This window comes from Etheostoma cragini, chromosome 1 (genome assembly GCF_013103735.1).
Source record: "Etheostoma cragini isolate CJK2018 chromosome 1, CSU_Ecrag_1.0, whole genome shotgun sequence".
Taxonomy (NCBI): domain Eukaryota; kingdom Metazoa; phylum Chordata; class Actinopteri; order Perciformes; family Percidae; genus Etheostoma; species Etheostoma cragini.
The window spans coordinates 17,194,463-17,220,454 of NC_048407.1; the positions used below are offsets into that span (position 1 = coordinate 17,194,463).

The 25,992-nt window shown below is 40.4% G+C and overlaps 2 protein-coding genes across 18 annotated transcripts in view; both read right to left on the reverse strand.

The window, feature by feature from the left end:
- Positions 1 to 5,586, reverse strand: part of fam189a1 (family with sequence similarity 189 member A1) — a 77,206-nt gene extending 71,620 nt beyond the window's left edge. The window contains exons 1-2 of one of the 2 annotated variants that reach the window (XM_034875529.1): positions 5,534 to 5,586; positions 4,294 to 4,547 (exon numbers count right to left, since the gene is read on the reverse strand). In XM_034875529.1, the coding sequence (XP_034731420.1) occupies positions 4,294 to 4,542 (249 nt within the window). In that variant the 5' untranslated portion in view covers positions 4,543 to 4,547; positions 5,534 to 5,586. Of the gene's footprint in view, positions 1 to 4,293; positions 5,168 to 5,533 lie in introns of those variants that run through there. The other variant, XM_034875537.1, reaches the window with a different exon arrangement.
- Positions 5,587 to 6,711: 1,125 nt separating this feature from the next.
- Positions 6,712 to 25,992, reverse strand: part of tjp1a (tight junction protein 1a) — a 99,734-nt gene continuing 80,453 nt past the window's right edge. For 8 of the 16 annotated variants that reach the window (XM_034882568.1, XM_034882575.1, XM_034882598.1 and 5 more), the window contains 19 exons: positions 24,830 to 24,938; positions 24,495 to 24,714; positions 23,111 to 23,295; positions 22,679 to 22,774; positions 21,388 to 21,414; positions 19,253 to 19,335; positions 18,639 to 18,849; positions 17,779 to 17,879; positions 17,327 to 17,677; positions 16,156 to 16,404; positions 14,222 to 15,040; positions 13,975 to 14,057; positions 13,587 to 13,763; positions 13,281 to 13,387; positions 12,777 to 13,021; positions 11,807 to 11,961; positions 11,500 to 11,720; positions 11,146 to 11,289; positions 6,712 to 8,464 (listed from right to left, as the gene is read on the reverse strand). In XM_034882568.1, the coding sequence (XP_034738459.1) occupies positions 8,370 to 8,464; positions 11,146 to 11,289; positions 11,500 to 11,720; positions 11,807 to 11,961; positions 12,777 to 13,021; positions 13,281 to 13,387; positions 13,587 to 13,763; positions 13,975 to 14,057; positions 14,222 to 15,040; positions 16,156 to 16,404; positions 17,327 to 17,677; positions 17,779 to 17,879; positions 18,639 to 18,849; positions 19,253 to 19,335; positions 21,388 to 21,414; positions 22,679 to 22,774; positions 23,111 to 23,295; positions 24,495 to 24,714; positions 24,830 to 24,938 (3,678 nt within the window). In that variant the 3' untranslated portion in view covers positions 6,712 to 8,369. The remainder of the gene's footprint in view (positions 8,465 to 11,145; positions 11,290 to 11,499; positions 11,721 to 11,806; positions 11,962 to 12,776; positions 13,022 to 13,280; positions 13,388 to 13,586; positions 13,764 to 13,974; positions 14,058 to 14,221; positions 15,041 to 16,155; positions 16,405 to 17,326; positions 17,678 to 17,778; positions 17,880 to 18,638; positions 18,850 to 19,252; positions 19,336 to 21,387; positions 21,415 to 22,678; positions 22,775 to 23,110; positions 23,296 to 24,494; positions 24,715 to 24,829; positions 24,939 to 25,992) is intronic. The other 8 variants (XM_034882581.1, XM_034882641.1, XM_034882632.1 and 5 more) reach the window with 6 other exon arrangements.

Below are 25,992 nucleotides of genomic sequence, written 5' to 3' on the forward strand. Positions count from 1 at the left end.
CTGGAATATGAATGACTAATATGACAAGGGACATGACAATGAGAATTTAATGACTATATTGCAGTTCATACCATACATTCAGTAAGACAAAAACAATCTAATGAGATAGCCAGCCATGACACTGGATTTTACAACTCTGAAAGTTATCTTGGCAACAATTGTTGAGTTACTTGGTGTTTGAAATATGAGAATTCCCCACGTTTCTCCTAAATATAGTAAATAAATATTTTAGGGTTATGAACTGTTCAGACACAACAAGGTATTTAACGATGTCACCTTGTGCTCTAGCACACCGAGGAGAACTTAGAATAAAGAAAACAAATCAATAAAGAAATTAACCTTGAGTTCCAGCTCTAATTTTGTCCGAGAACTGCATTGTTCACATTACAAAAGTAATCTAAGAGGAATGTGAGCCAATTTGACTGGCCAGCACAGACCTTAGCAACTAGGGTGATTTCAGACTCAACCCCCCCTAAATTTCAAAATTAATTTTGCTGCTTCAATTGAGAGTTTGCAAACTTGTCTGTTAGTGACAGAGGACAAACAATTAATGGTTCCAAAGGGATTGAAACAGGTTTAAGATCCTGCGCTGCTGAAACCAATGCCATGCATCTGCAACCGAGTCAAGGAAAGGGTTGTGTGTTGTGCCTCTGGCTGAGTCTATCTAATCTGTCAGAGGGAAAGCAGGAGTGCGGGTGTGAAGTTTAACGTTGTTAGTCCCCAGAGAAAAAGTTGGTAATTTCATACGCAGATTAGAACCCAAATTGAAATGTATGCAAATAAAATGCTGAATTTTAGAACATTGTGTCATATTGGTTGTTATTACTGTGACTTATAAAGTGACATGTTTAGTTCCATCATAGTGTTAATACTGTCAAAAAACGTTAACTGATGTTCAGTAACTAGTTCAGAGATTATCGGCTAATTAAATTACTGATTTAGCGGGGGGGGGGTGTCATGTCACATTCTCATTAGGGGCTGAGCCCCCCTAAAAGGTTTGATCCTCGAATCCCCCCTGCTTAGAAACATGACAATATTCAAAGGTTAAGCAAAGTTCCACTTTTTTCTATGACCCTGCGTATTTTTCCCCAGAGCCCTCTGTGACGGGGCCCCCAATGTGTCACTGCAGATCTTCCAAAGAAATAAAGCCAAAACATTCATCTTTTTGCTTTGCATTTATTCAATGATTTATTTGCCAACCGGGCATTGTGCAATGCCAGGTTTTAAGATAAGTTGCTTAATTAGGTAAATGTTGCAAAAAGAAGAGGGGATAGCATATAACAGAGGGACTACAACACGACACGCACGGAGTAAGCTCAGATCATCCTATTCCTGGCTCTAAACACGAATCACGAAACAACCCAAAAATATCTGAGAACAAGAACAAGAGGCAGAAAGTCTGGATGAGTCTCAAGCAAAACACACCGAGACAGGGAATTAAAGTGAAGCTGACACATTGAAATATTAGCGACTCTCTCAAAAACTCTGTGTGTGTGTGTATGTGTGTGTGTGTGTGTGTGTGTGTGTTGAAGTGGGAGCAAGGACAAACTGTTCTTTCCACCATTATGGTCCTTACTGTTAGCACTGGAGTGGGGGGCAGGATGCACTGGAGGGTCCTCAGAGTAATGAGTAGCAGCAGGCTGAGTGCATACTTACTTATAATAAAAGAAGTGCAGCAGGAAAGTGAGTTACAACCGTTCGGTGACACCTCGGCACGGACTAAAACTACATGACATCATCACACCACATGTGTAAAGTCACTGCAGAGAGGTTTAAAAAAAAAAAAAAAAAAAAAAATGAAAGTAAACAGCAGTATGATTGATGGAATCCATCTTATTAGTTGATCAATAGAAGATTTAGGAAAGGCCGGTCCGGCCGTGAGTGGTCTGGTCTGAGAGCATGTGTGCTGACCGCACTCTCCATTTAATCTAAACTGACAAGATGAGTGAAGCAGCTGAGGAGCCACGGCCTCTATTGACCGCTGGGAGTTAAAGGCTGCTACTGTACTGTACTGTACCAGGAGGATTTCCTCTGAGCTTCTTCTACAACCTGTGATGCGTAACAACAGTTTACCTAAATAAGAACAATTATATTCTGCTGGTGTGACATTATGCAGGCAGTTTTTTTGGATTTATTTGTTCAGGTTTTCTGATATAGTTTCATGGTCCTTAGTAACCAGTGCATTATAGCTGGAAAATATTTTTTATGTCACATTTCAATGATGTGAGTAACAAAAAAAATCTCAGTAACACATATCTCAAAACCGAAAAGTATGATTCATCCTCTCAGAAATATTCCTTTTTGCACATTTCATGCCAATATTTGTTGGTTATTTTGGTGTAAAAGAAAGTACAGAACACACACACACACACACTTTGAGGATTTCTTGTCACCTTTCTCTACTCAGTAGCTCATCATAAAGGCGTCAAGGTTTGGTGCTAAACAACATTCACATGCTAAAAGATGTCAAAGGATACCAGAGGTTCATACAAAACTTGAACAAAGATACACACTGCACTAAAGCATTTGTAGCAGATACTTTCACACACAGAGCCAGAGACTAAAAACACTTTCTGTCTCTACACTACTACGTTTTGGTTTAAAAGCGAATATCTTTTGCAACATTTAAGCTTTGCGTCCACACTACTCTGGCGTTTCCAAGCCGCTTAAAAGAAAGACATTTGGAAACACGGCCCTCCCTGTTTTAGTTTGAAAACTCTGGGGTCGCTTTGTAGTCTGGACGGGCACAAACTGAGACCTTTGGAAACCACAATGCACATCTGTCAGTCTTATCGACTAGGTAGGCAGTTTCACCTTGTTGTTGGTCCAAGCAAATAAATCCCTGGTCTTACTTATCGCCATTGTTTTTTCCTTAAAAGTATTTTCTGTAGTTTCAATTTATCAGCCATGATTTTCAACCGCAGTGTAACGTCGGCCAATTCGCTGCCTGTTTACGTCGGCACATGCATGACCAATTTATGCAAAGGGTCACGTGATTTGCATTGTCAGATGTGATAATAGGGATGGAGATGTCTGAGTATTAATGATCTTCTCTGACAGATATTTTACCTCTGCAGCGGTACAATTGGTGCTTGTCCATGCATGCTAGGAACTTGTATGTGCATGACATAAGTAATAAAAAAATGCACAGTCAGGGTACAACAAAGCATGAGGTTTTGGTGCACAAAGATAACAGAAGGTAAGATGCAACTCAACAGGCTGACAGACCTCAAATCAGCCTGAGGCTCTGATGAAGAATGTGCACTGACCTTTGCTCTCTGACCCCTGTGGTTACTTACCATTCCCCCGTAACTACGCACTCCCACACACCCAGGCACAAACACATGTCCTCTCTCTCCCCATCTGTCTTATTTCTCTCTTTCATACAAGAAAATCCATCAATGACACAGATTTCCATCACTGCATTTTGTACACACACACACACACACACACACACACAAACACACACACACACACACACACACACACACACAGACATCCTTGTGTCAAAGACCTCCCCTCACCCCTGCACTCTATAATTAATGGGGCAAACCTGCCCCGGGTCTCTGGCAGGAAATCAGGGATGTGTACATTCATAAATATTTACAGAAATCACCATTAAAATTTCACATGTAGAAGAAAAAATACAACATCTCAACCAGCAAATATCCCAATGTACACAGAGGAAGGAGCAGTGATGTGTGTGTGTGTGTGTGTGTGAGTGTGAGTGTGAGTGTGAGTGTGAGTGTGTGTGTGTGTGTGTGTGTGTGTGTGTGTTTGTGTGTGTGCGTGTGTGTACACATTACAAAAGAAGGATCTGAATCCTCACAACTAATTGCCTAAGATTGGCTCCAAAATTCATTCAAAAACCTATTTTCTTCTTTTTTATGGTCATGACACACGCATTAGTTCAGCTCCCTACCTGAGACTAAAGAACTGGATTTCTTTGAAATGAAAAACGTTAAATCAAGTTATAATGTTACTTAATTAGCCTACCATTGACCATTTCAACATGTTATGACAGTTCTGGTCTCCTATGTTCTATAGAACTTCAGACCGTGAAGAGACAGGTGAACCATATTCCTGCAGTAGCCTATTTTATGTATGCTGATGAATACAAAAGTAAATATTTCCATCCTATTGCCATGCTGTTGGTATCTCAATTGTACCCTATCATTCTATTAGGAATATGCTAGCATACTACACCATTTTCATCTTTAGGAGCTGAAAACTTCCATAATGTTTGATTCATGCCACCAAAACCAACCAGCATTGTGTGACTGTTGTACTCACAGAGAAACCTGCCCAGAAGGGACACGAGTGCCGGACTCTGGGTGATGTGGTTAAAGCCAGAGCCGCGAAGCTGACGGCCAGGATGAGGCTCCCCAGGACCATCTGAGAGACTCCCAGAGCCAGCATGATCCTCGTCCGGGTCCGGTACTCCCTTAGCCGGGACAGGCTGCGGGACAGCGACACGGGGCTCAGGGACCCCGGGCCGCCGATGCCGCTGCTGCCGCCGCGGTGCAGCGCGTTCACCGGCATTGTCACTGAAGGGTACGACAAGCACAGCAGTAGATAAAGGATAATGACATCCACAAACAGCAAAGTCGTTGTGTTACCGCCTACACTGTGCTGGTAAACGGTGTAACTAGAGGTCAGTGTCCGGTGTGGATGATCCCCATCAATTAAGATGCTTGGAGTCGCTCCAATTAGAGATGCGCTGCGGCGGATGGGAGGAGGAAGGTGAGGAACGAGCGGACTGGACGAGGCACCAGATGTTTACCATAACACACTCACAGAAAGTATATTTAAATACACAAAACAAACCCCTGGCGTTCTCGGCGACTGTTCCGGCAACGAGCCCATTCCTTTAAAAGTCAAAACGCAAAACCAAAAAAACGCATCATCCTGCTGTTAACCAGTCTTTGCACCATTGTCGTGCTGTCATGCTCGCCTCTGCAGACTCTCTAACTACTCAAAAGCGACAGATGAAGCCAAGACGTGTGTTTAAAAAAAAAAGAAAAAAAAAGAAGAAGAAGAAAAGGTGCAGTCCTTGAAGATTAAATAGAGAAAAATGTTGAAATCACGCAGAATTTGTCGGGTTTTTGACGTCTGAATATCCGCAGTAGTGAGCGAGCAGCGTGTTTATTGGAGATGTGCCACGGTGCGCGTCTTCATGGCGGCGAGCTGCTCAGTCTGTTTTACTACGAGAGTGGAGGAGGGGAGGTGGGCTCTCTACTATCAGGGATCATCAAAAAACCTGCGCGTGATTTGTTAGTCGCAGCTGGTGATGCAGTGGTGAATGAAACAGGGGTTACAATGAGGATGTTAGCCTACCAAGAAACGAGGTTCATTTTTTTTAGTAGGCTACACGTTTTATCTTGCGTTGCGGGAAAAAAGCTCCAGATTGAGTCTCCTTACAGTTTACTCATGAGATCAAGATCACAGACTGTACAACATGATCCATTTATACAGTCATTGATCAGGATTCAGAAGAAAAAAAACAAACAGTTTTAAGTTCGCGTGAGTTAACCTTTTTACACAACAAAGTGACTATTAACCTCAGCGCCAGTCGCAGCCTCAGGAGATCATCGACCTCTCTGTGTGTCACCGTGTTGGCTGCAGGGCTGCCAGTTAGCCCAGCAGCCTCTGCGACACACCTGCTACACATGGAGCATGAAGAGCTCCTTACACTAGCTGCACAGTATTAAATCATTAGTGATCTTAAGATCATGTCCTGATTCGGGTTTGTCTAGCCCAGTGGTTCCCAACATAATGACTTTTATTTAAGTAGGCCTACTGTACAATTATGAAGCTAGTACTTTGCTCGAGTATTTCCATTTTATGCTAAGCCACTTTCGCTTCTTCCCCATCACATTTAAGGGCCAGTAGTGAACTCTTTATTAATACAAAATATAAATCAACCAATACAGCATGTTGTTATAGACTCACATGGTATCCAGAAGAATATTAGCTCCGTCTTTACCAGCTGCAACATGAGTTTTGAGCAGTTTATTCGAGGAGTAATTTTTCCTCTCAGATTTAATTTAAAGGATATTTAGAGGCTTGGAGAGGTGAAAGTATCCAGTAGAAAAAAAAAGTTTCCTTTATTTCTTTCTAATCACCTGTGAATAAGGCTAGTCATCTCTATTTTGCGCTTCTTTCCTTAGCAAATACTTTTTTTAACCATATGCTGGCCGTAGGAACGAAAATGTCTAAAAAATAAAATATTGATTTACATTAAAATAACAGCTGAAGGACTTTTGTATTTTTGACCTTGTGCAGCATTAATTCTGAGCTCAACTGCGCCACCTAGCTGTGACACGTGAGTCAGGGTGCTTTCATGTCTATTAATGAAATAAAACACTCAGACCTACAATAGGCAGCAAATTAATCGATTAGTAAAATAATTAAATGAATCAGCAATCATTTTAATAACTAAGACCAAAAATTGACCACTTTTCTGTTTTTGCTTTGTCTTGTGTGACAGCAAACTGAACATCTTTGTGAGTTTTGGACTAACAATTTGAAGGGAGCTCTGGCAAATTATTTAGCATTTTTTACTATTTGAGACAATAAATCAAATGATTTTAAAGACATCAAATTTTAATTTAACTGATTGGTATGTGTGTAATAACAGAAATCCAAAAAAGGTTGTGATCAGCACAGATGAAAATGAAAGAAAACAGTAATCACAATCATGAAAAAACCTTTACTTTAAAAATGATTTTATTAATTAATACAGTGGTATACTTAAAATTGTGTTGCAGAGGAGAAAAAAAGTCAGCCACACGTGAAGAGCTAATATCCAATTAAAGCCGTGTTATATCTAAAAATAAAATGTTACTGGTGTGCCATACATCATATATTGTCTATTAGTACAAAAATACATTTAAGGGCACACAATACAGCATCCAGTATCACAAACGAGTGAGGGGGACACTTTAAGAGCACACCCTTTTTAAAAGAACATGTTTTAAATATATTTTAGCCCAAGCACTTTCCTGATCCTTAAAGAGCCATAAAAAGACCTTTTTGTGACCATAACATAGTGTGAATACATTGGTAGAAAAGATGTGATGTATTATTGTTAGGTTACAAGTTCCAAGGCTTGAGAGTATATCCAGAATACAAAGATAACGACGCTTACTTTCTTCCACTTTTTAAAACGTGTTTTCTCTAAGTTTTATACAAAAAAGAAAGACATACAAAAAGTTCATTTACAAACAAAGAAACAAGGCAATATGATAGCTTTATTTACAGCCACTTCTTTTCTGTTTTTTTTTCGTCTTTTTTTTAAGTAATGCATAGCAGATTAAAGAAGAGCATATCTTTGTTATCCTTTTTAAACTGTTACTGTGTGCCAAACCCAAGTTCATTTATACAGTGGGTTCACAGAAAATGGCAAAACAAATGATATTATACCATAATTTATCATAACTTATTTTGTTTTTCTAAATGAAAAGTGAATAATCTGCAGATAAGGCATCACTGCTTATTTGTGTGTGTGTGTGAGAGAGAGAGAGAGAGAGAGAGAGAGAGAGAGAGAGAGAGAGAGAGAGAGAGAGAGCAAGAGAGAGAGAGCGAGAGAGAGAGAGAGAGAGAGAAGGCTATTGGACCTGAGTAAAGAACATGCATAGATCTCCCTCAGGCTGGAAGGAGAGATGTGATACTCTAAGAAAATAAGCTACAAGATATCACTGTAGGAAAAGGAAGAATAAAGAAAGGAAGAACATCTCTACAAAGTGTGCTGCTTGGGTTCATATCCAGCTCATGTTTTACCAACTCCTTCAACTTGTCACAATCCCTGGTTTAATCTTACCTCACACCTGTCTCAAACCTTCATTAATAATCCGTCAATGTGGAAAAAATTGTGAAGATACTTTACAAGATATTGACTTGTAATTGAATTGAGTAAAACTTTTAGTAAATCTTCTCAATACTACTATATAAACTGTATGCATATATAGCTTAAATATACCAACACAGATTTTTCAAGCCTGTGGCTGCCTCAAAAGCCATCCTTCAATCTGCTGTATATTCATGTAAAAATTACATTTAACATCACCTTGTATATAGTGTCAATCCTCAGTGGCATGGGGCATGCATCCATTGTTTAACTTCACATCAAAACTTTAAATTGGGGAATAAGTTTAAAGAACAGCTTGAAACGATCATCAGTGTCTTGCCTTCATCTATGGGTGCAGTAAACAGCACTGACTGGATCTTCTTCATACTCCATTATGTGTGTGTGTGTGTGTGTGTGTGTGTGTGTGTGTGTTTGTGTGTGTTTGTGTGTGTTTGAGTGCATCCTCTTCATTTTATCCCCTATGGTCCACAGTCAGTAGCAGCACACTTGCTGGTTGTCCTTAAAAGTGGTCAATGAGCACAGAAACACAGTTGGCTCCCACCAGGTAGTTGGGGTCTCCGGGAAGAGACTTGTTCTGCCAGCTTTTTGGGTCACCTGCAGTCAGACAGATGGGGGTGTAGTAATGAGTGAGTGTTTTTTTTAACGTGAACTTAAACCTGCAATGCATTTCATGAGCACTTGTCTCTTGAAAAGTCCCCTTCACACCATGGAATCTATAACAAATTCATTTCTGACATCATCAACAGCACCAACTGCAGAGCTTGATTGGATATCGAGTCTGTGAGTCATGTTAAGTAATAGCACGTGGGTTTGTGGCCTATAAAAGCAAGTCAAATCTATTTCATATTTTTTATTGAATGTGCTCAGCTTCTTGCTGGCTGCAAATAAGAGTGTAATTGCAATTATAAACATATGGGTCTGTGCCAAGCGGAAAGTTCCAGTAATCAATCAAAGTAAGCAGAGCCAGCTTGGCAGAGCCCGTCGATACCGCAGACACTAACTGTCCGTGTGACGATAGAAATACCGCCTCCTCAGTGACATCCACGGTCAATCTTTAAACTATCAATCTTGTGCTAAAATCTGGGTGATATGGAGGAGATAGATGTGACTAGGGGACCATCTTCTGTTCAGGTATGCAACATGAAACCTATACACACTACTCAAGATACATTATTTCAAGTTCTAAAGATCCATTTTTTATCACTCTGCCTTCTTAGCAGTGTGTTGGGTTAAACAGAAGGCTCGAATTATTGGGTTCTCATAATTGATTTCCTTTTCGGCTGTTTTTTTTAATACTGGGTTGGCGAAATAAAAGCACTATATAAAGCATTCCAACTCAGAGAACCGGAGCTATTTTGGATGGCAAAAGGTGAGCATTAAACAACCCACTGCAAGCCAGCCTTCACAATCTTCTCTGCTAGACAGTGAACGTAGCCTAGACACTAATGAAGAGACAGTTATTTTTTTGATCCTAAATGAGTTAGTGTGCTTCTTGCCCACTTATCAAATCAATAACAGAAGTCAGTTCTTTCACAGAGCTTAACTGTATCACAATGGTTCTGATTTCAGCCTGTAATCATCAATCATCTGCAGAATGAGCCCCGCGGATTCTTTAACTTAGCGGTGATCCAGAATGGACTGTTTTTCTGCTTGTGCTGGAGATGTGTTACCATTCTGAGTTTATTTTCACTTTTTTTCCCGTGACTCTGTGTGGCCCTGAGAAAAACAGCATACATATAAGAGCGGCAGTAAGATTCAGAGAGTTACGTAGGAGGAAAAAGGAGAAGCAAGGAAGCAAAGTGAGAAGAAAAGCAGAGAAGGGACAGGAAGAGGCCAGAGAGTGGCCTTGCTTTACAATAAGAGGATTACGACACAGCTCGAATAATCCTCCCACAATTCAGCAGGACAACGGAGTGAGCTCACATCTCATTCAGCCCTCTGAGTCTCATCCTTAAAATTAGGCTAATTAACAGCTAATCCTGACCACTGCCAAAATGACTCCTGTTTTTGAAGATGTGAGAGGGACTGTGTTAAGAAAAGGAGGAATTAGTTACATTCTTTTTTCACTCTCTTTGCAACTCAACGTCTCTTTGAGCTTTGGTTATTTCTCAAATGTTTGTTTGCTCAACCACGCGTAAAATAAATTATTACCTACTTAAAGTAGTTTGTCTTGGTTTAGATTTCCAAAAACATAATTTGTAAAACAATCTCCCTTTATCTCATGCCTGGTTTACATGTAAATACACTGCTGATCAATTTCAATGCTAAATATAAATATGGACCTCACAGACAGTCTTCTATTTTGTGGTTTCACTTGGGACTTTTTACGGTAACTTCTTTATTAGGTGGTAGAGAAAATGATCAATTTCCATCAGCAAAATAACTATTTACTGATGGAGGAGTTAGGATTATCTGAGGGGATTAGGCCGAATCATCTCCTGCTGCCCCTGAAAGATGTGAATGGTTTATCTATTTTATTACTTCCAATTCCCTGTTGTTCCCAGATCCAATTTCACATCCAGGCTCCTTTTAGTAAACAAACTGAAGCCAATCTGAAAGATGAAAATTCATTTTCTTGCCAACTGAAAGCTACCTTGAATAGGAGAACACTTAGCAAGCAGGGAGCTAAATTTAGAGAGCTATAATTCGACATGGTAAGAAGATGTCGTTGTGTAGCTTTTTTTTGCGGGACAAAGACAGGATTCATTGGTTATGTCCCAATTTCCGGATAGATCTATAAAAGCTGTTCTTCAGGTCAGGATTTGGGTGGCTATGTGAGAAAAAAAACACTCAGAGCAGAGCAGCATGCACTATACTTCCAACTGATCAAATTAAATTATAAGGCCAAGCATATGGTGAAAGAATGTTAAATGAAAAAAGAGAAACTTGTTAAGATGACTCAGAGGTAAAAAACAAGAGAGATATACTGCAATTTCAGCATGTAAAAATGATCAGGAGAGACTTTGATCTAAACACCAAATAAAGAAAAACAGTGATACAGTGTATAAGAGATCAAGAGGGTGAGTTAACTAGGATACATGATGAAATGAATCCACCAAAGCAAATTATGAGAGAAGAAAAAAAAGATTTTACCCCTAGATTTGTTCTCTGACATGGTGAGAGTGACCAAAATAACTTTAAAAGATTTACACTGATCAACTGATTTCCAACAATAAAACAAACAAAACTAGGGGTAAAAACAGTGACCCACAACCCTCAAATTGTCACACAGCCAGCCCAAATGACCCCGGAAGAACATTGAGAGCACAGCATACCCGACGAGGAGTCGGAGGATTTTAGAGCAAAAGACCAACCATCAGGGGTCATAGACGCACAGTGAGGTAAGCGCAGCTCCACCGGCTTCAAAAACTTGAGGCCATGAGGTCCACACATCACCAGAGGGCTGAGCAGGGTCTCTCCTGTAAACACAAACACAGAATTCAGGATGATTAAAGTAAACGTTCTGCTAGCTGTTAGTCGTCACTATTCTTTAGCTCTATCACATCTCCCCAACGGACAACATGCACAATTACACTTTAAATTACAGGCTTCATAAAGCATCTCAATAATTTAGAAGTGAATGTAGAAACCCCCCTGGCTGCTTCATCCCTCCATCTTTGATAGGTTACCTTTCTCCTTGTCGAGTGGCGGCAGGATGCTGTTGTCTCTGCAGACTTTAAAGTAGATCTCCTGCTCCACACTTTCAGGGATGGCACCCTGTGGGATAATTATGCTGACACCTGTCTCGATGGAGCTCAGGACGCCACCGTTCGAGTTGAATATACCTCGAGCGGTTGCAACCACAGTGTGGCCCTCATCCTCATCTTCATCATCATCCAGGGCACTGGGGCTGTAGGGATAGATACCTTTACTTTCACACTGTAATATTCTACAGAATACTTTAAATTGAATCTCTTGTCAGACTGAGTTTGTTACCTCACAGGGATGGCCTTAGGAACAGCGTTGATGTTGTTGTGCTGGTGTTTGGAGCGGTGGTCCAGAGTGCGTGTGAAAGTATCCAGACCACTGTCATGGTCTGTGTTCATGGACTGCGGGGGAATCTGAGGCTTCACTGGGCTGGGGCTCTGGCCCTGTTCCAAACAAGAGAGGGTAAAGTAGGTAGATTGTAGCAGTGAGGCTTAGCTTAAGAGCTTGGAGATGGACCTATTTATCTAACCACCACCAAACAACCCCAAATAAAATCATTGAACTGGAACCTATTACTGGCAAATGTTCCCCTTGTTTTCCCAGTAACAGATTATTGATTTGGTACCAAATTAAAGGGTTAACCTTATATACATAGACTCATTTATGATGTAATTTATGTAATTTTCATTCATAAGTCCACATTAAATTCCACAGTAGAGCCTCCCTTGTGTTATTATTTATTTTAGCCTCTCTGTTTTATAACTCAGTGAATCAGAGTGCCATGCTGCACAGCAGCCTATCTGCTAAACTTAAAACTAAATCATACAATCAACTCAAAGTTTGCACTAAGATCATTCATCAACTTGTTGCACACTCCTTTCAAACAATCCACAAGAGAGCATGCTCAGATTTGCTAACAGCATCTCTTCTGACTCCATGCATGTTTTAAATTATTAATGCCAACTTTAAACAGGCAATGTAGTCCCTTCGTTTAGACACAACAGGCTAACCAACTCTTTTCTACATCAATATCCTGTTGCTAAACCAAAATCTAAACCTAAATCTAAATCTAAAGCCAGTTAAGATCATCTTTGTAGTATATGTGTAATTGTTGTCAAGCTCTGTGTGTATTTTTATTTTTATTTCTTCTTTTGAGCAGAGCTGCTCAGGAACGCAAAATGAATTTCGGTGTGAACTGACAATAAATGTTCGTATCGTAATGTTAATAGAAACAACCGCTGGCCAAAAATCTGCTTACCTTTGGAGCAGTCTCAGGCTTGTCATTGGGCAGAAGGTTGTGGTTGAATTTAGGACTGTCAAACATGCGTGAAAACGGCTTGGCAGACATGGTGTAGGGCTTGGGCGTGTAGCGGTTGTAGCTGGTTGCTGGTGGAGCTATTTTTGGAGGATGTTCACTAGTGCCATTAACCGGAGACTTCTCAGGGAAACTCTTGTGAGGCAGGAAGTTGGTCTGGACAGTGTCGTCTCGGCCCGGAGCTTTGGCTGTGGAAGATACAGGAGGGTTAGTTAAAGAATCTCTACAGTATGTGTCACTGTGTACATGTTTTTATTGGTATAAAATGAGAATGTACATTTTGGCATACACAGCCGGGCATGTCTCTCAGTAGACAAAGTACATGGTGATATAGTACTTATATGAATCTTCACATAATTACAGTCTAGTATAAGATAAAATCCCGACATATTTTGGTTTTCCTTTGATAGAAGACAATCAATTTTCAATCAACAAGTACATTTTTACCTTCAGGTGTGGGTTTGGGCAGTGTGGTTGGTGGAAGAGAAGGTGTCACCTGGGGAACTGGTTCATATTTTTTCTCCACTGGACTTGGTTTCTCCACCGACTCCATCCTATGTCACAAGACCAAAATCATCAATTCAAGATTCACAGTAGAAAGAACTAAGACACTGATCATAAAAAAACATAATGGATGTTAAAGATAGATAAAAGGAAAGTTAAAAAAGACACATTAATCTAATCTAAGAGGGAAAAACCAAAGAGGTTTCATGAGAACATAGTATGCTTAGGAATGTGGAGGAAGAGCATCACCTTGGGTAGTTGTTACTTGTTTGTGCTTGTGGCTGGGGTTTGTTGGGACCAGCTTGGAGCCTATCAAAGTAAGACAGCTGTTTCCTGTAGTAGTCCTCGTCCTCATCAGGGTTGTAATGGTTGGAGCGCACAATGTCATCAGCTACCTTGGACTGAGGCTGCTGAGGCCCTGGGGCTCTGGGTGGGTGTGATAAAACAGCCAAGCAGGTCAAATAAAAGGCAGAGAAGGTTAGAGCAGAACAGAAGAAGCGTTTATGATGACAAAATAAAGGTGCTTGAGCAAATTGGTCAATGATGTGATAATTAAGTGACCAATTACACAATTTAAGTCGAATACTACTCCAAAAAGAGTGGGAAGTCAGTAACGGCAGCATAAGCATAGGCTCACCTAAAAGTCTTCTCTTGATCCAGGTTGCTCAGAGAATTTGCTTTAGGGATTACTCCACCTGCTTTCAAAGGTAAATTGGCGGCCTGTAATAGCAAAAGCAATGAATCTTATCAGTAGCAAAAACAAATATGACTCTTCACTTCCAAAGTCCATGTTTGTCCATAAATTGAAAAGCAAATGTACATTAGTACACCGGTAACTACTGTAACTCCGTTATGTATTATACCAGCAAAGCCAAACAGTTTACCTTGTTTCCAGAAGAATCCGCCGTATCTCTGGCTCTATCCACGGACACAGAGCGTTTGTTTTCAAACATCTTGACCCTTGTCAGGACTGACTGTGGCTGCAGGGCGGGGTCATCCGGTTGCTCATCTCTGGTAGGGAAAGGTTTTGAAGCATCTGCGAGGGAAGGTGAGGTTGCCTCTGCTTTGGGAGGTGGTGTGGGGCCGGTTTCAGAGTTCACAGGAACAGAGTCCTGCTGCTGAGGTTTGTAGCTCTTTTGTTGCGGTGTTGGACCCTGGTTGTAGGCAGGCCGCTGAGCAGCAGGGTCTGGGGAGTGGGCAGCTGAAGGGTACGTGCTCAAGTGAGAATCTTGGTTGTAATGTAGGTCAGGCCCTGGAGCAGGAGGAGGAGGATCATCATAACGGACAGGCCCTGTTGGTTTACCGTAGCGAGGCCTTCCGTTGAATCCCTGATGAAGTGGGGGCTCGTCATAGCGGAGAGGAGGGGTGTACTGGGAATCAGGGCCATCGCCGTATGGCAAACGGGAATCGTAGCCCTGGGAGTTGGCAGTAGACAGCGGTTGGCTGTAGGGATTCCACTGTTGGTCGTACTGAGGCACACTGTTCTGGTAGGGCAGGTTAGAGTCATAGTTTCGGTACTTTGGTTCTGGGTAACCACCACCGCTGCTGCTGACTCCAGTGCTGCTGACATCATACCGACTAGGTGGGTGGTCGTAATCTCTGTATGGCTGCTGGTCAGGGTGATATCCCTGTTGCGGGTTGTAAGTCAAAGGCTTCATGCTGTGACCGATTCTCCCAGTGCTGTCTGGATCCTTCTGAAACATCTACCAAAGAAATAAATAACAAAGAATAAGGTTTACAACTGCACAGGATCCACTAGCATACTGTACAGACATTAAATGTGTAATGTGTAACATACAGAAGTCAGTTGACAAAAGGAGAATATTAAAACAAGTCGTGAAATGAATTTCAGAAGAAGAAACAAGAAGGGAAAGACCTGAAATAGAGAAACTGAGAGGGAGGGGTTACTGGTCAGATTACACACTTGATTAAATAGAACTCGCAGCACAGCCAAACACTCATTGCAGCTTAAAACATCACAATGTACCACTGCAGCTCCAAATTAACACAGAAATTAAATTAACAAAAACTAACAAAGTTGTTAAAAAATAAAATAACAATGGGATGCATTTTTCTTGTCTATACTGACAGAATGTGAAAATTGTATGTAGAAAACTAATGTAAATTGAAAGCCTATCGATAATTTGACTAATAGTAATTTCTTCACACATAATGTGTGCACTGCCGCATTCACAAGGAAAAATGTCACCCACTGTCTTGGTGCAATTATAAAGGCAACTTAGGCATCCACAATAATATTTAACATTACAAGCACATACCCATTGTACAAAACATATTTAAAATCCTGATAAATGAGAAGTAACCATTAATTAACCATCCAAATCTAAAAAAAATGTTTTGGTGGTCTTTTTTACTTGGCCACGGCTACATTTCAAGTGCAAGATAAAAATGAAAAAGGGTGGAAAATGAATGGCTACTTTTACAAAAAAAAATGATCCATTCAATCTGCACTGATAAATACAGCAATAAGGTATCCGCTTCTAGTGGTTACCAGAGAATGAGGCAAACATGTTGCAGCCATGCAAAAAGGATAAGCAACCCCTATATCACCTCCAAGCCCACTGTTGTTTACCAGCATTTGTACAGGCACACACACCCACACACACAAATTTATGTCTCTTCTGGGCAGCACTGTGTTTAGCAGACATGCAGGGCGGAAGGAGAGAGAAATAAGCATGGCAGCAGAAGGTAGGTAGGTAGGTAGACAGGCAGCAGCAGCAATACAGGATGCCAGCCTGGTCAGACCGGGCTGAGCTGAGCCGGATCACGGAGCGTCCAGTGACAGTCAGATGTATACCTTTGGTTCTGAACTGGCCAGTCCAGACTGTAGAGGTTCTGGTGTGACGCTCTGAGGTGCTAGCTCAGGGGTGGGCCTCCTAAGTGAGCCAGCCTCTGGGTTGGGGCTTGGCTGGCTTTGAGCTGCAGGAGCCTCGTCAGGGCTCAGACCCCCTACAGTTTTTACAGTAACGTCGACAGCAGAGGGCACTGTCTCAGCCAGGGGCTCAGGCTGCTGAGGGATGCTAGGGACGGCAGCGGCCTCTGCTTTCTGTGAAGTGGTTCAGAAATGTTTAATAACACGTGCTGACACTACGGTGCAGTACTAACAACGGTCTGCTCCTCACTTGCCTACACCTTACATGGATTAAAACAGCCAATCCACCGCCTCCACATTTAACAGTAGCTGTGGATCAACCAATGTCATGTGAGAGTTAGGAATTAGCAGCAGGACAAGTTTTAGTTGTTAGAGTTTACTAATTTGAGTTTAATTCTATGGTTACGTACAATACAGTTTCTTCCCTCTTTTAATGTTCCTTAACACATCATGAGACGACAAACGTTTAGATTTGGGTGTTACAATGGCCAATTGCGTGTTGATAAATACATTTCATAGGTACACTGGATTAACACTGGTTTTTCCAACATGCACATAAAACTTTCTTGTGTCGTATGGTCACAGTCCTGATCACAGGTCAAACAAAGGTAGGAAGGGCACATAGGTGAGTCCTGGTACAGACACTTGGACAAACATAAGTTTCTCATCCCAGTGACATCAGCAACAGTCACACTAATAAGACAGCTTGTGGTAATACAGAGTACAAGAGTAACAGTATAACTGATCAAGTTTTTGTCCTTTTCAAAAATAAAAAACACACGCTCACAAACATCAACCAACAATCACATATAGGCAAATAGATAAACTAAATAATACCATAAATATAGATAAATAAATATATATATATATATATATATATATATATATATATATATATTTTATATATTATTTATATATTGCAATAAATACCTGACCACAGAAGTTTTTACTTTCCCACTGATATTGTTTAATAACAGTAGATAGACAGAATAACTGTAAAAATAAAGTGCTCTCAATAGCGCCTCCAGAAAACCCTTCTAACGCAAACCACGTCCTCCAGACAACAGGGAAGTCGTGCACCTCTCAGAAACGCTACCTGCTGCGGCACTGGTGCCTTGAATCCAGCCGGGTCGATGCGGTTCAGGGGGTCCTGCTGCACTGTGTGCTGGAAGCTAGCGTAGCCAGGGGGCTCCTGGATGACAGGCGGGTCCTCATGGACAGGCTCAGACGAGCGAGTGATGGCAGGCTCCGTGGGTGGACCCACGTCATCATTCAGCGTTTCATCCAGCTCCTGGTCGGTGTAGGCTCCACCCTCTGTGTCCGTGTCCTCGTAGTCGGAGGTGTGGCGGCTGTCAGTGCTGTACATAGAATACTCACTGCCTGGCGCCGACAGGTAGGACAGGCGGTCGTCGTGGATGTCCAGGTCATCCTCAGCTGCCCCGTCAGCCTGGGAAACAAAAGGTAAAGAGAGAGAGAGTGAGAAAAGAACAATTTCCGGTTTGCCTGTTTGTTTGTTTGTTTGTATGTGTGTGTTTGTGTGTGTCTTACCTTGCCCTCTGAAACCCAAACCAGCTGGTTCTGCTGCTGTTGGATTGTCTCTTTTAGTGCTCCAAACCAACCATCATTCATGTTGTTTAAGTTAATAGTTGCTGAATACACAGAGAGGAAAGGGCAAAAGAGAAGAAAAAACAAATCTCTAATCAAAGGAGTACCAAAATTATTTGTAAATTGACAACTGAATGAAAAACCATAGCATCATTATACCAAGTTCATTTTAGACATGCACTTGAATCCATAAAACGCCTTGCCACTTTTACATTATTGGTATCATGTCTGTAAAGGACTCTAGAGTTGGGACTATGCCAGCTTTTAAATATAAAAAAATACAGTGATTTCTGTTTCCCAGTTTAATTAAAAGTAATTGTAGTAGAACATGATTATGAGGCTTGATTCTGAGAATAACTTATAAATGAAATCCTGTGGAAAAAAGGCATCGAGGTACAGATGCAGCTTGCTGTGTAATAGCTATCTGGAAGGAAGAAGATTAAGTAAAGAATTTCTGTGTGTAATGCAAAGACTGAATATGAGCCAAGAAGAACACTCTTTAGGACAGATGGTCCTAAAGCATGGTCCCACCACACCCCTTGACAGAAAGAGTATATGCTGAGAAAGGGCCCAAGGGTGCTCTGATGTGAAGGTCAGTGCTGAACAAGCGTTTGTAAAGGAGTGTGACAAAACAGAGCCAGGCAAAACAAGTGCAGTGTAGCCACAGCCTTCAACACTGCAGCACTCAACTGCCAACTTGTCAACTGCCTTTGAAATGAGTCTCTGCTGCCTTTAAAATCTCCACCATTCCCTTCCCTTTGTTTGGAGCCCCCATCTACCCCTCTCCTTCCCCCTGGACTTACTGGTAAAGAGGTGGTGGTTGTTCTTGCGTAATTTGAGGGCTCGTTCAAAAAGCTTCCTGGCACTCTTCCTAGACTCGGGACAAAGGCGGGTCCTCATGGTCTTGACGCCCTGCTTTGTGTCTGGGTTGAGAAACACCACAATTGGATACCACTGAGCGTAGTTCAGACGGTCCACTGCATTAGGGGTGATGTCCAGCACTGCATGCTTGTCCTTCATACAGAGGAAACAAATGAAAACATAAATGCGTTGAAAATGTATTTATTTCCTTAATATTTCTCCTTTAGAAATTCAAGCTGAGGACTGTATGGGCAACACAATGATTTTTTTTTTCACATGTTGTGCGCAGCAGATTTTTAACCATTGTATGAAATCAGATTATCAATCTGGATTAGTTTCTCAAGTGAACCTGTCACAGTATAATTCGACACCTTGTTGAGGTTCAGCCAAATAATAGCATTAAAGAATGACGTACACCAGAGGGCAGCAGTGAGCTGTCAATACCATCGTGGCTCGCAGCCATCTTTTCATTACCATTACAAATCAGTCAAAATATGTTTATATTTCTACCTTTTGTCTGTATATCTAAATGTGTGTTTACTGTGTAGTTTCTTACCCGGTCAATGATCTGTTTGATGGTGTGAAGGCGAATGATGCCAGTGCTTTTCTGGTCGGTTCCTGCATCTCTGGGTTCACTCCCTATGTAAGACAAATGCACAGAGTTACTGCATCACATCAACACAAGAGACAAGCAACAATAAATCCAGCCTGTGCCCCAATTAGACATCCTTGTAGTGTGCAGTTGTCGACTCCAATAAATAGAGCTCTATCTCCGTACAGGAGAGGACAAGTGTACGCTTATGAAAACAGCTAGATAGTCAGCCAATTCATGCAATAGTCATTAGGTATTTTGGGCAGGTTAAGGGAAATTGAATTTAGTGTTTAAGGAATGTGTGCGTGCAACTGCATGTAGCAGTATAAATGATGGTGCAGGAAATGTGTTATGCGAGATACACTGACATGAAATATGCACATACCAGAGCATGAGGGTCATTTTGGGATTAATGAGAATACAGTGTCATTGTAAGCCTCAGGGATTTAAGCAAGGATGTGTAGAGGGGTTTATGATTTACATAAAGATAAGCAATGGTTTCCTGCCTAGACACACAAAGTTCAAATCAGGGCAGTCATCTCACCAGGATGTTGCATAGCGATGACTCAAGCACATCATAGGACAAGGTTTCATTTCTAACATTTCTAATAGGATCTACAATCTGAACACACTGCTCTTAAACCAAAAACATTTAAGGGAGAGCAGATAAACATAGCTGTGCAAAGTCAAGATTAAAGCATATACAGCTATTTTTAAAATTGAATGTCGGGACATACTAATGTCTGTATTAATATAAAGTTTGAAAGACCGATTCTGGTATAAGGACGTCTATCCATTGACACTTAGGGGCTTTATACCATTTCTGCTTTATGAAAAGTTACACACACATACACACACAAACACCACTGTCCGCTTAGTATACTATAATAAACAATGTTTTTGTAGAGTAGCATCACAGTGGAGGTTTAATTGTAGTCTGAGTTGTAAGCCATATAGACCCCTTTTGGTAAAATGTCATGATACACTTTTGGTCCGGCGCGTACATAAACCTGATATCCAAATACTTGGTGACAGTTTTTCATATTCCTGTATGGATAATGTGTCCAAATGCAGAGTGTAGTGAGAGTAATTTTAGGAAATTAATGCATAAATAGATTTAGAACCATTTTATCTCATTTCATAAATAATACGTGCTGAGTATTGTTATGGTAGTGTGGGCATTTGGCAAGAACATACACTAACAATTTAATTTTTATGGGCAAAGCTCCAGTTGGCCAGTTAATGCCATGTTGATTTGCTGCATTTTTAGCATTAAGAATTAGAACAAAAAGCATAAAAATATGTGTCAATCCCAAATAAACTCAATATTCCCAGTCTATTTGCTTACACATTCACATGTGTCAGTTCTCATGGGATATTACTATAACTGCGCAGCTACACATGCTGTCTTATTGTTGTCTTCCTACATGAAGCCATTAAGAGGGGAATACCACTGAATTTAACAATAAAATTACAACTGTATCTATTCAAGGATACGGTACATATATCAGCAATTAATCTCTTCCATGACCATGCAATATCACAATGACAAACAGCCTCTTAAAGACTTAGGTTTGGACACAAAAAACAATTTAGAAGGAAAAAACAAATTAATTATATTTAATGTAAGCATCTGCCTAAGAGTGTATAGATGATATGATACCATGGGAATGCTAGAGAGCTTTTCTAAAAACTTAAATAGATACATTTTTATGACCATGATAACTATGTTATTTTGTTTTCAAGTGCAAGTGCAAGAGTCAAGTGCAATTTCAAGTCAAGTTCAATATCAAGAGTAGACTTTCTTTTCACCAAAACAATTACGCAAAAATTTAAAAAGCTGTGTGTAAGTATGATATTGCTTTTCTTTATAGTGTCATGTCTTCTGTGATTTGTTTTGCAGTTATGCTAATATATCCTCAATCAATTGTTATTGCCAATTGTAATGACAAGAGTGAATTTCTAAATCAAGTGCTACTCCCCCATGTTGTTTAAACATCTATAGGCCTGCTAGCCACCAAACACCAGTGCATAGAGTATCTGCCATTCACTGAATCAAAAAAACAAACAAATAAAAGTTGATGCACTAAGTGACATACTTTCCCCGCCGTGTTGTTGCTGTGTTTCTGAAAAGAAAATACAGTTACACAAACATCACTGGAGTTACGCAAATCAACATCATGGAATGGAATGACTTTTTATGTGGGTGTTTACTGAATATGTGTGTGTGGTTGCACTGGCATGTGTGTTTGGTAAAAAACACACATTAAAGAAGGTTGCAGTTTAATGAAGTAAGAGGCAACGGATAAGAACTGAAACTAATTAGGGTGTACAAGTCTTGGAGTGTAAAAGACAAACAGACAAAAGGAAGAGAGAGCTTTAAATAAACAAAGGGAAATATCAGACCCAACTTGACTAAACTGACAAACATATACGAAAATACAGTGTGAATATCTAGCAGCAGTAGTAGTAGTATTCTGGAGTTAAGCAGAATGCAATCTATTCTATAAATCTGGGCGCCCAGATAGCTTAGTTGGTAGAGCAGGCACCCATATATAGTAGTTTATTCCTCGACGCAGAAGGCCAGAGTTCAACTCCGACCTGCGGCCCTTCGTCATTCCCCCCTCTCTCCTCTTTAACTTATTCAGCCTGTGTCAGCCTATATGACAGTCCTGTCATTAAAGGCCTAAAAAAGGCCTAAAATATTCTTTAAATAAAAAAAGAAAGACAGTAAAATCAATGGAAAATTATAATTAATAACAAAATATAATAATGATTTAAAGAAACATCCAGTGAATAAGGATTACTTATTTGACTGTAAATTCAAGATATAACCAGCTGATAGCAGTGGTCTATTCCTACAGAAAAATACTGATGACTAAAAGGAAAAAACTTCCAAAATATATTGTTTCTAACCTTCTGCAGATTACAACTACATGTATTCACCTACAATCTTTCAGTTTATAATTATTTTGTCATCCTCTCCCTCTTGTCTGTGACCATAACAATTTAACATAATAGCAATCATTTAACAAGTAAATATAAAATACTAAATTAAGTTTAATGTTTAATCAGATGCAGCTTCAACAAGCTGCTTGTTTGTCACTGCATTGTACTGTTACAAATCACTGACAAAAGAATTCCCTTAATTTGTTCAGAGATGATAAACTACAAATGTTGCCATCTTTCTGTGTTCAACCAATCTTAAAACCAAGGTAAATGTAGACTAGCTGCAGTTTTTCACAGACTTGTAGAGCTATATTTGGATTTGAAAAGAGTAGGGGATTTAGACGTAGAGAGTGTGGTCTCATATCAATGCAAGACACTACACAACACTTGAACATTAGAAAAGAACATTAGAAAAGAGGGAGATGGGTATTTATCACTTACTTGCTAGCTCAAAAACGTCTGGCTCCTCCCTGGCCAGTTTTTCTCTGGCCACATCTGCTATCGGCCCAAAGAGAACCACAGGCCTCAGGAACCCAGCTGTAGAACAACAATACCATGTCATGGTGAGGACCAATGGTAAGCATCATGTAACACTAACAACACAATACTAAATCTACGATCATACATTTTTACCATATTACAAGACCACAATGTAAAAAATGATTAACTTTGCAAGCATAGAATCGTATGACTACAGACGTCAGTTGGCTAGAACTCATAAGTGGCGTGGAGGGCCTTTTAGCTACAAGGATGAAATCCTACTACTACTAATAGTACTAGTATTAGAACTACTACTACTGATTCTTCCTACAATAAAGTATAAATATATGTGGCAGTTGATTGTGTATACTGCTTTTACCAATGCACTCTTACCTTCCCTCAGAACCACCCTCTCATAGGCAGGGAACTTGGTCTGAACTGGCTGGGCTGACAGGTCTTCCCTGCTCTTCCGCAAATTCCTCTTTGAGCTCCGCAGTCCTCGGAATCTCCAGAAGTCCGCTCTGTCGCCCCCTGGTGTTTTGGGGAGGGTGTACTGCACACTGGATAGCTGCTCAGCTCTGGAGAGAGAAGAAGAGGAGGAGCTAGGTCAGCTTTTAGGATTTCCGCCAAAACTACGATCAAGGCCACTTTTAGGTAGTTCTGGTGTTTAGCATTCATCTTATGACTGTTTGGAGAGAAAAGCCTTGGCTATAGACAGGTACTCTAACACCACTGTACAGTACTGAGTTGTAAATGGTTGTCATCTGATTATTGAGTACTTGCCATTATTCACCAACAGAAAACCAAGCCTTATTTTTAGACACTGACACACTTTCCAACATTACAAATTTGCAAATCATAAATTTATGATAAATACTGAATATCAGAATACTTGATTGTGGTCTGTTTTGTTTTTCTGTATAAATAAGGCTGATTCAACCGGGTACTAATTTGCAATAATGACCGGTTCTCTCTACATTATCCCGTAGATTACTGCAAATAGGTCGGTGCATTTTTTAACATAAAAAAGAACTGGTTAACGACCCAAACAGTGTTAAGCAGTAAGGTGATTGAGGCATTGGGCCAACAGGAGGGGAAGAACTCCCTCCTATTAACTTTGAACAATAACTGTATTCCTTTTATACATGTTTTTAAAATAATATTATTGAAGTCTGAGTGTGATTTTTGGGTTTTATGTTTTGAAGCAAAATCCAGGGAGGCAGGTTTATCTTGGCTGACAAGCTGAGATATATTTCACATTGCTTAATATAAGTGATATAAATGCGTGCAGCATGTCTTTTCTGTCGGACGGACAGTGAGGAGTCTCTGCGTAAACACAGCCAGAGGCTGTCAAAGGCTGTTGGGACGGGCCTATATAAAACAATGCTGTTGCCTGGATCATGATCTATACTACATAACCTCAGACAGGCTTTACAAAGTCCTCTCAAACCTCACACAGTAATCCTTAAAATAAATAAAACCATTTAAAGGACACACGGAATGTGTTAAATTTGCCCTACTATTTAAAACAATTCTATTTTATAACGGACTATAACACAGAACTAAAGCCTTACACAGAATTACAGAAGCACAAATGATAAGCAGTAAAAATCTGCAATGTGTAAGTAAATAAAAAAAGTTCTGCTCTCAAATCCTTCCTTGCTACTCTCAGATCAACCACAATGCTTTTATTCCTTTGACTCCACCCTTGCCCATTCATAAAAGTGCCAGTACAAGTTGTACACGTACAAAAGGCGTGACCTCAAACTTCTTTTACCTGTTCTTGTTGGGAATGATGCCTCTTTCCACTTCTTGATGGTTCTTGCCAATACGGATAGCGAGCCAGGATCCTAATTTGCCGTTGTAGAGCGTGTCGACTACACGGAACACCTCACCCTTGTTGAAGCTCAGCCCATACGGTGACTCTTTTTCATATTCAAAATGTGTCCTAATGTAGAAGGAGTCACCCACGTCTGATTCCACTATCCTCCGATACACTGAAGAAAATGCAGAAAATGAGAGAGATAATTACAGCAGCCTCCCAAATGTGCTGGTTTTGATGCCTGATGCATTTAGACTACTAATACAGTATTTTATACTGCCATCACTCACCATCCTTCTTCTTCTGAGCCAAAATAGTAACTTCTTCTCCTTTTGGGAGATCCAGCAGAAACAGCACAGCCTCCTCCCTGATTATGTTGGCAAAGTCCACGTTGTTCACCTGCAGATGCAGAACAGAAGGTGTAAAAGAAATCAACAATTGGACACAAAACAGACAAGTAGACACAAAATAGCAAATTATAAACTTTTAATCTCATGTTATTAAAGGCCAACTTCAGCCTACAAACTGTTCAAATAATCAGTTAAATGCTTAAAGAATGTTGAAAGCTACTGGATTAAAGAGTGCTTTTCAATTTACAACACACTTCTTTATATTTGTTTTGACAACAAAACCAAAAAACTCATGCAATTATTACTCAATATGTTTTTTTAACAAGATAAAAAGAACTGGAAAAAAACAGAAACTTGTTCTTCAACAGAAGCAGGGTGATATTTACAACCGAGCAGCCTCCTTCTCGTCTCCTGCTGCTGTACCAAACACAATAACTGCTGTTTATTGACTCTGCTTGAGGGGCAGCAGGGGAACGAGAAACACATGGACAGAATCACCGAACCATAGAAAGACACCTTTATCCTTCCCAGAAACAGGAGGGCTTGACGTCTTAATCTCCACTAGCACACCCTGACCAAAGGGAAACCACCTAAAGATGGAAAACAATGTCCTGGAAGTCTCAGGGATGTGTTTGTATAGTGGAAAGAACACACACAGGCACAAAAAGAGATTTATGCTGTGGAGGGGGAGAAACACACGACATAGTACATTCATTAAGAGAAGGCAATGCAGTAATGGTCAGCTTTGATTCTAAGATAAATACAGTCAGTGGGGATAAAAGGTGTGGCTAAGTATTTAGCTTCTTCTGCACAGGGTACTACTACATCGCTTCCCAGTTATAGCATTAAACATAGCCGGATTAATGCTTGCCTGTTACGTAAATATGCAACAATGGATCCAACACTGACATCAAGAGGGTTTCCATCATCCCATCAACAATGTTACTCTAGTGTTCAGTAAAACAGAAAGACAACTGTTCCGAGGTCAGAGTGCAAGAACGACCTCTTTTGTGTCTTCACATTGGAAACAAGGGGAGTTTTGACACAAGGCAGAGCCCAGAATGACTCATAGACTGACAGATACATTGTACTGTATTCCCAAG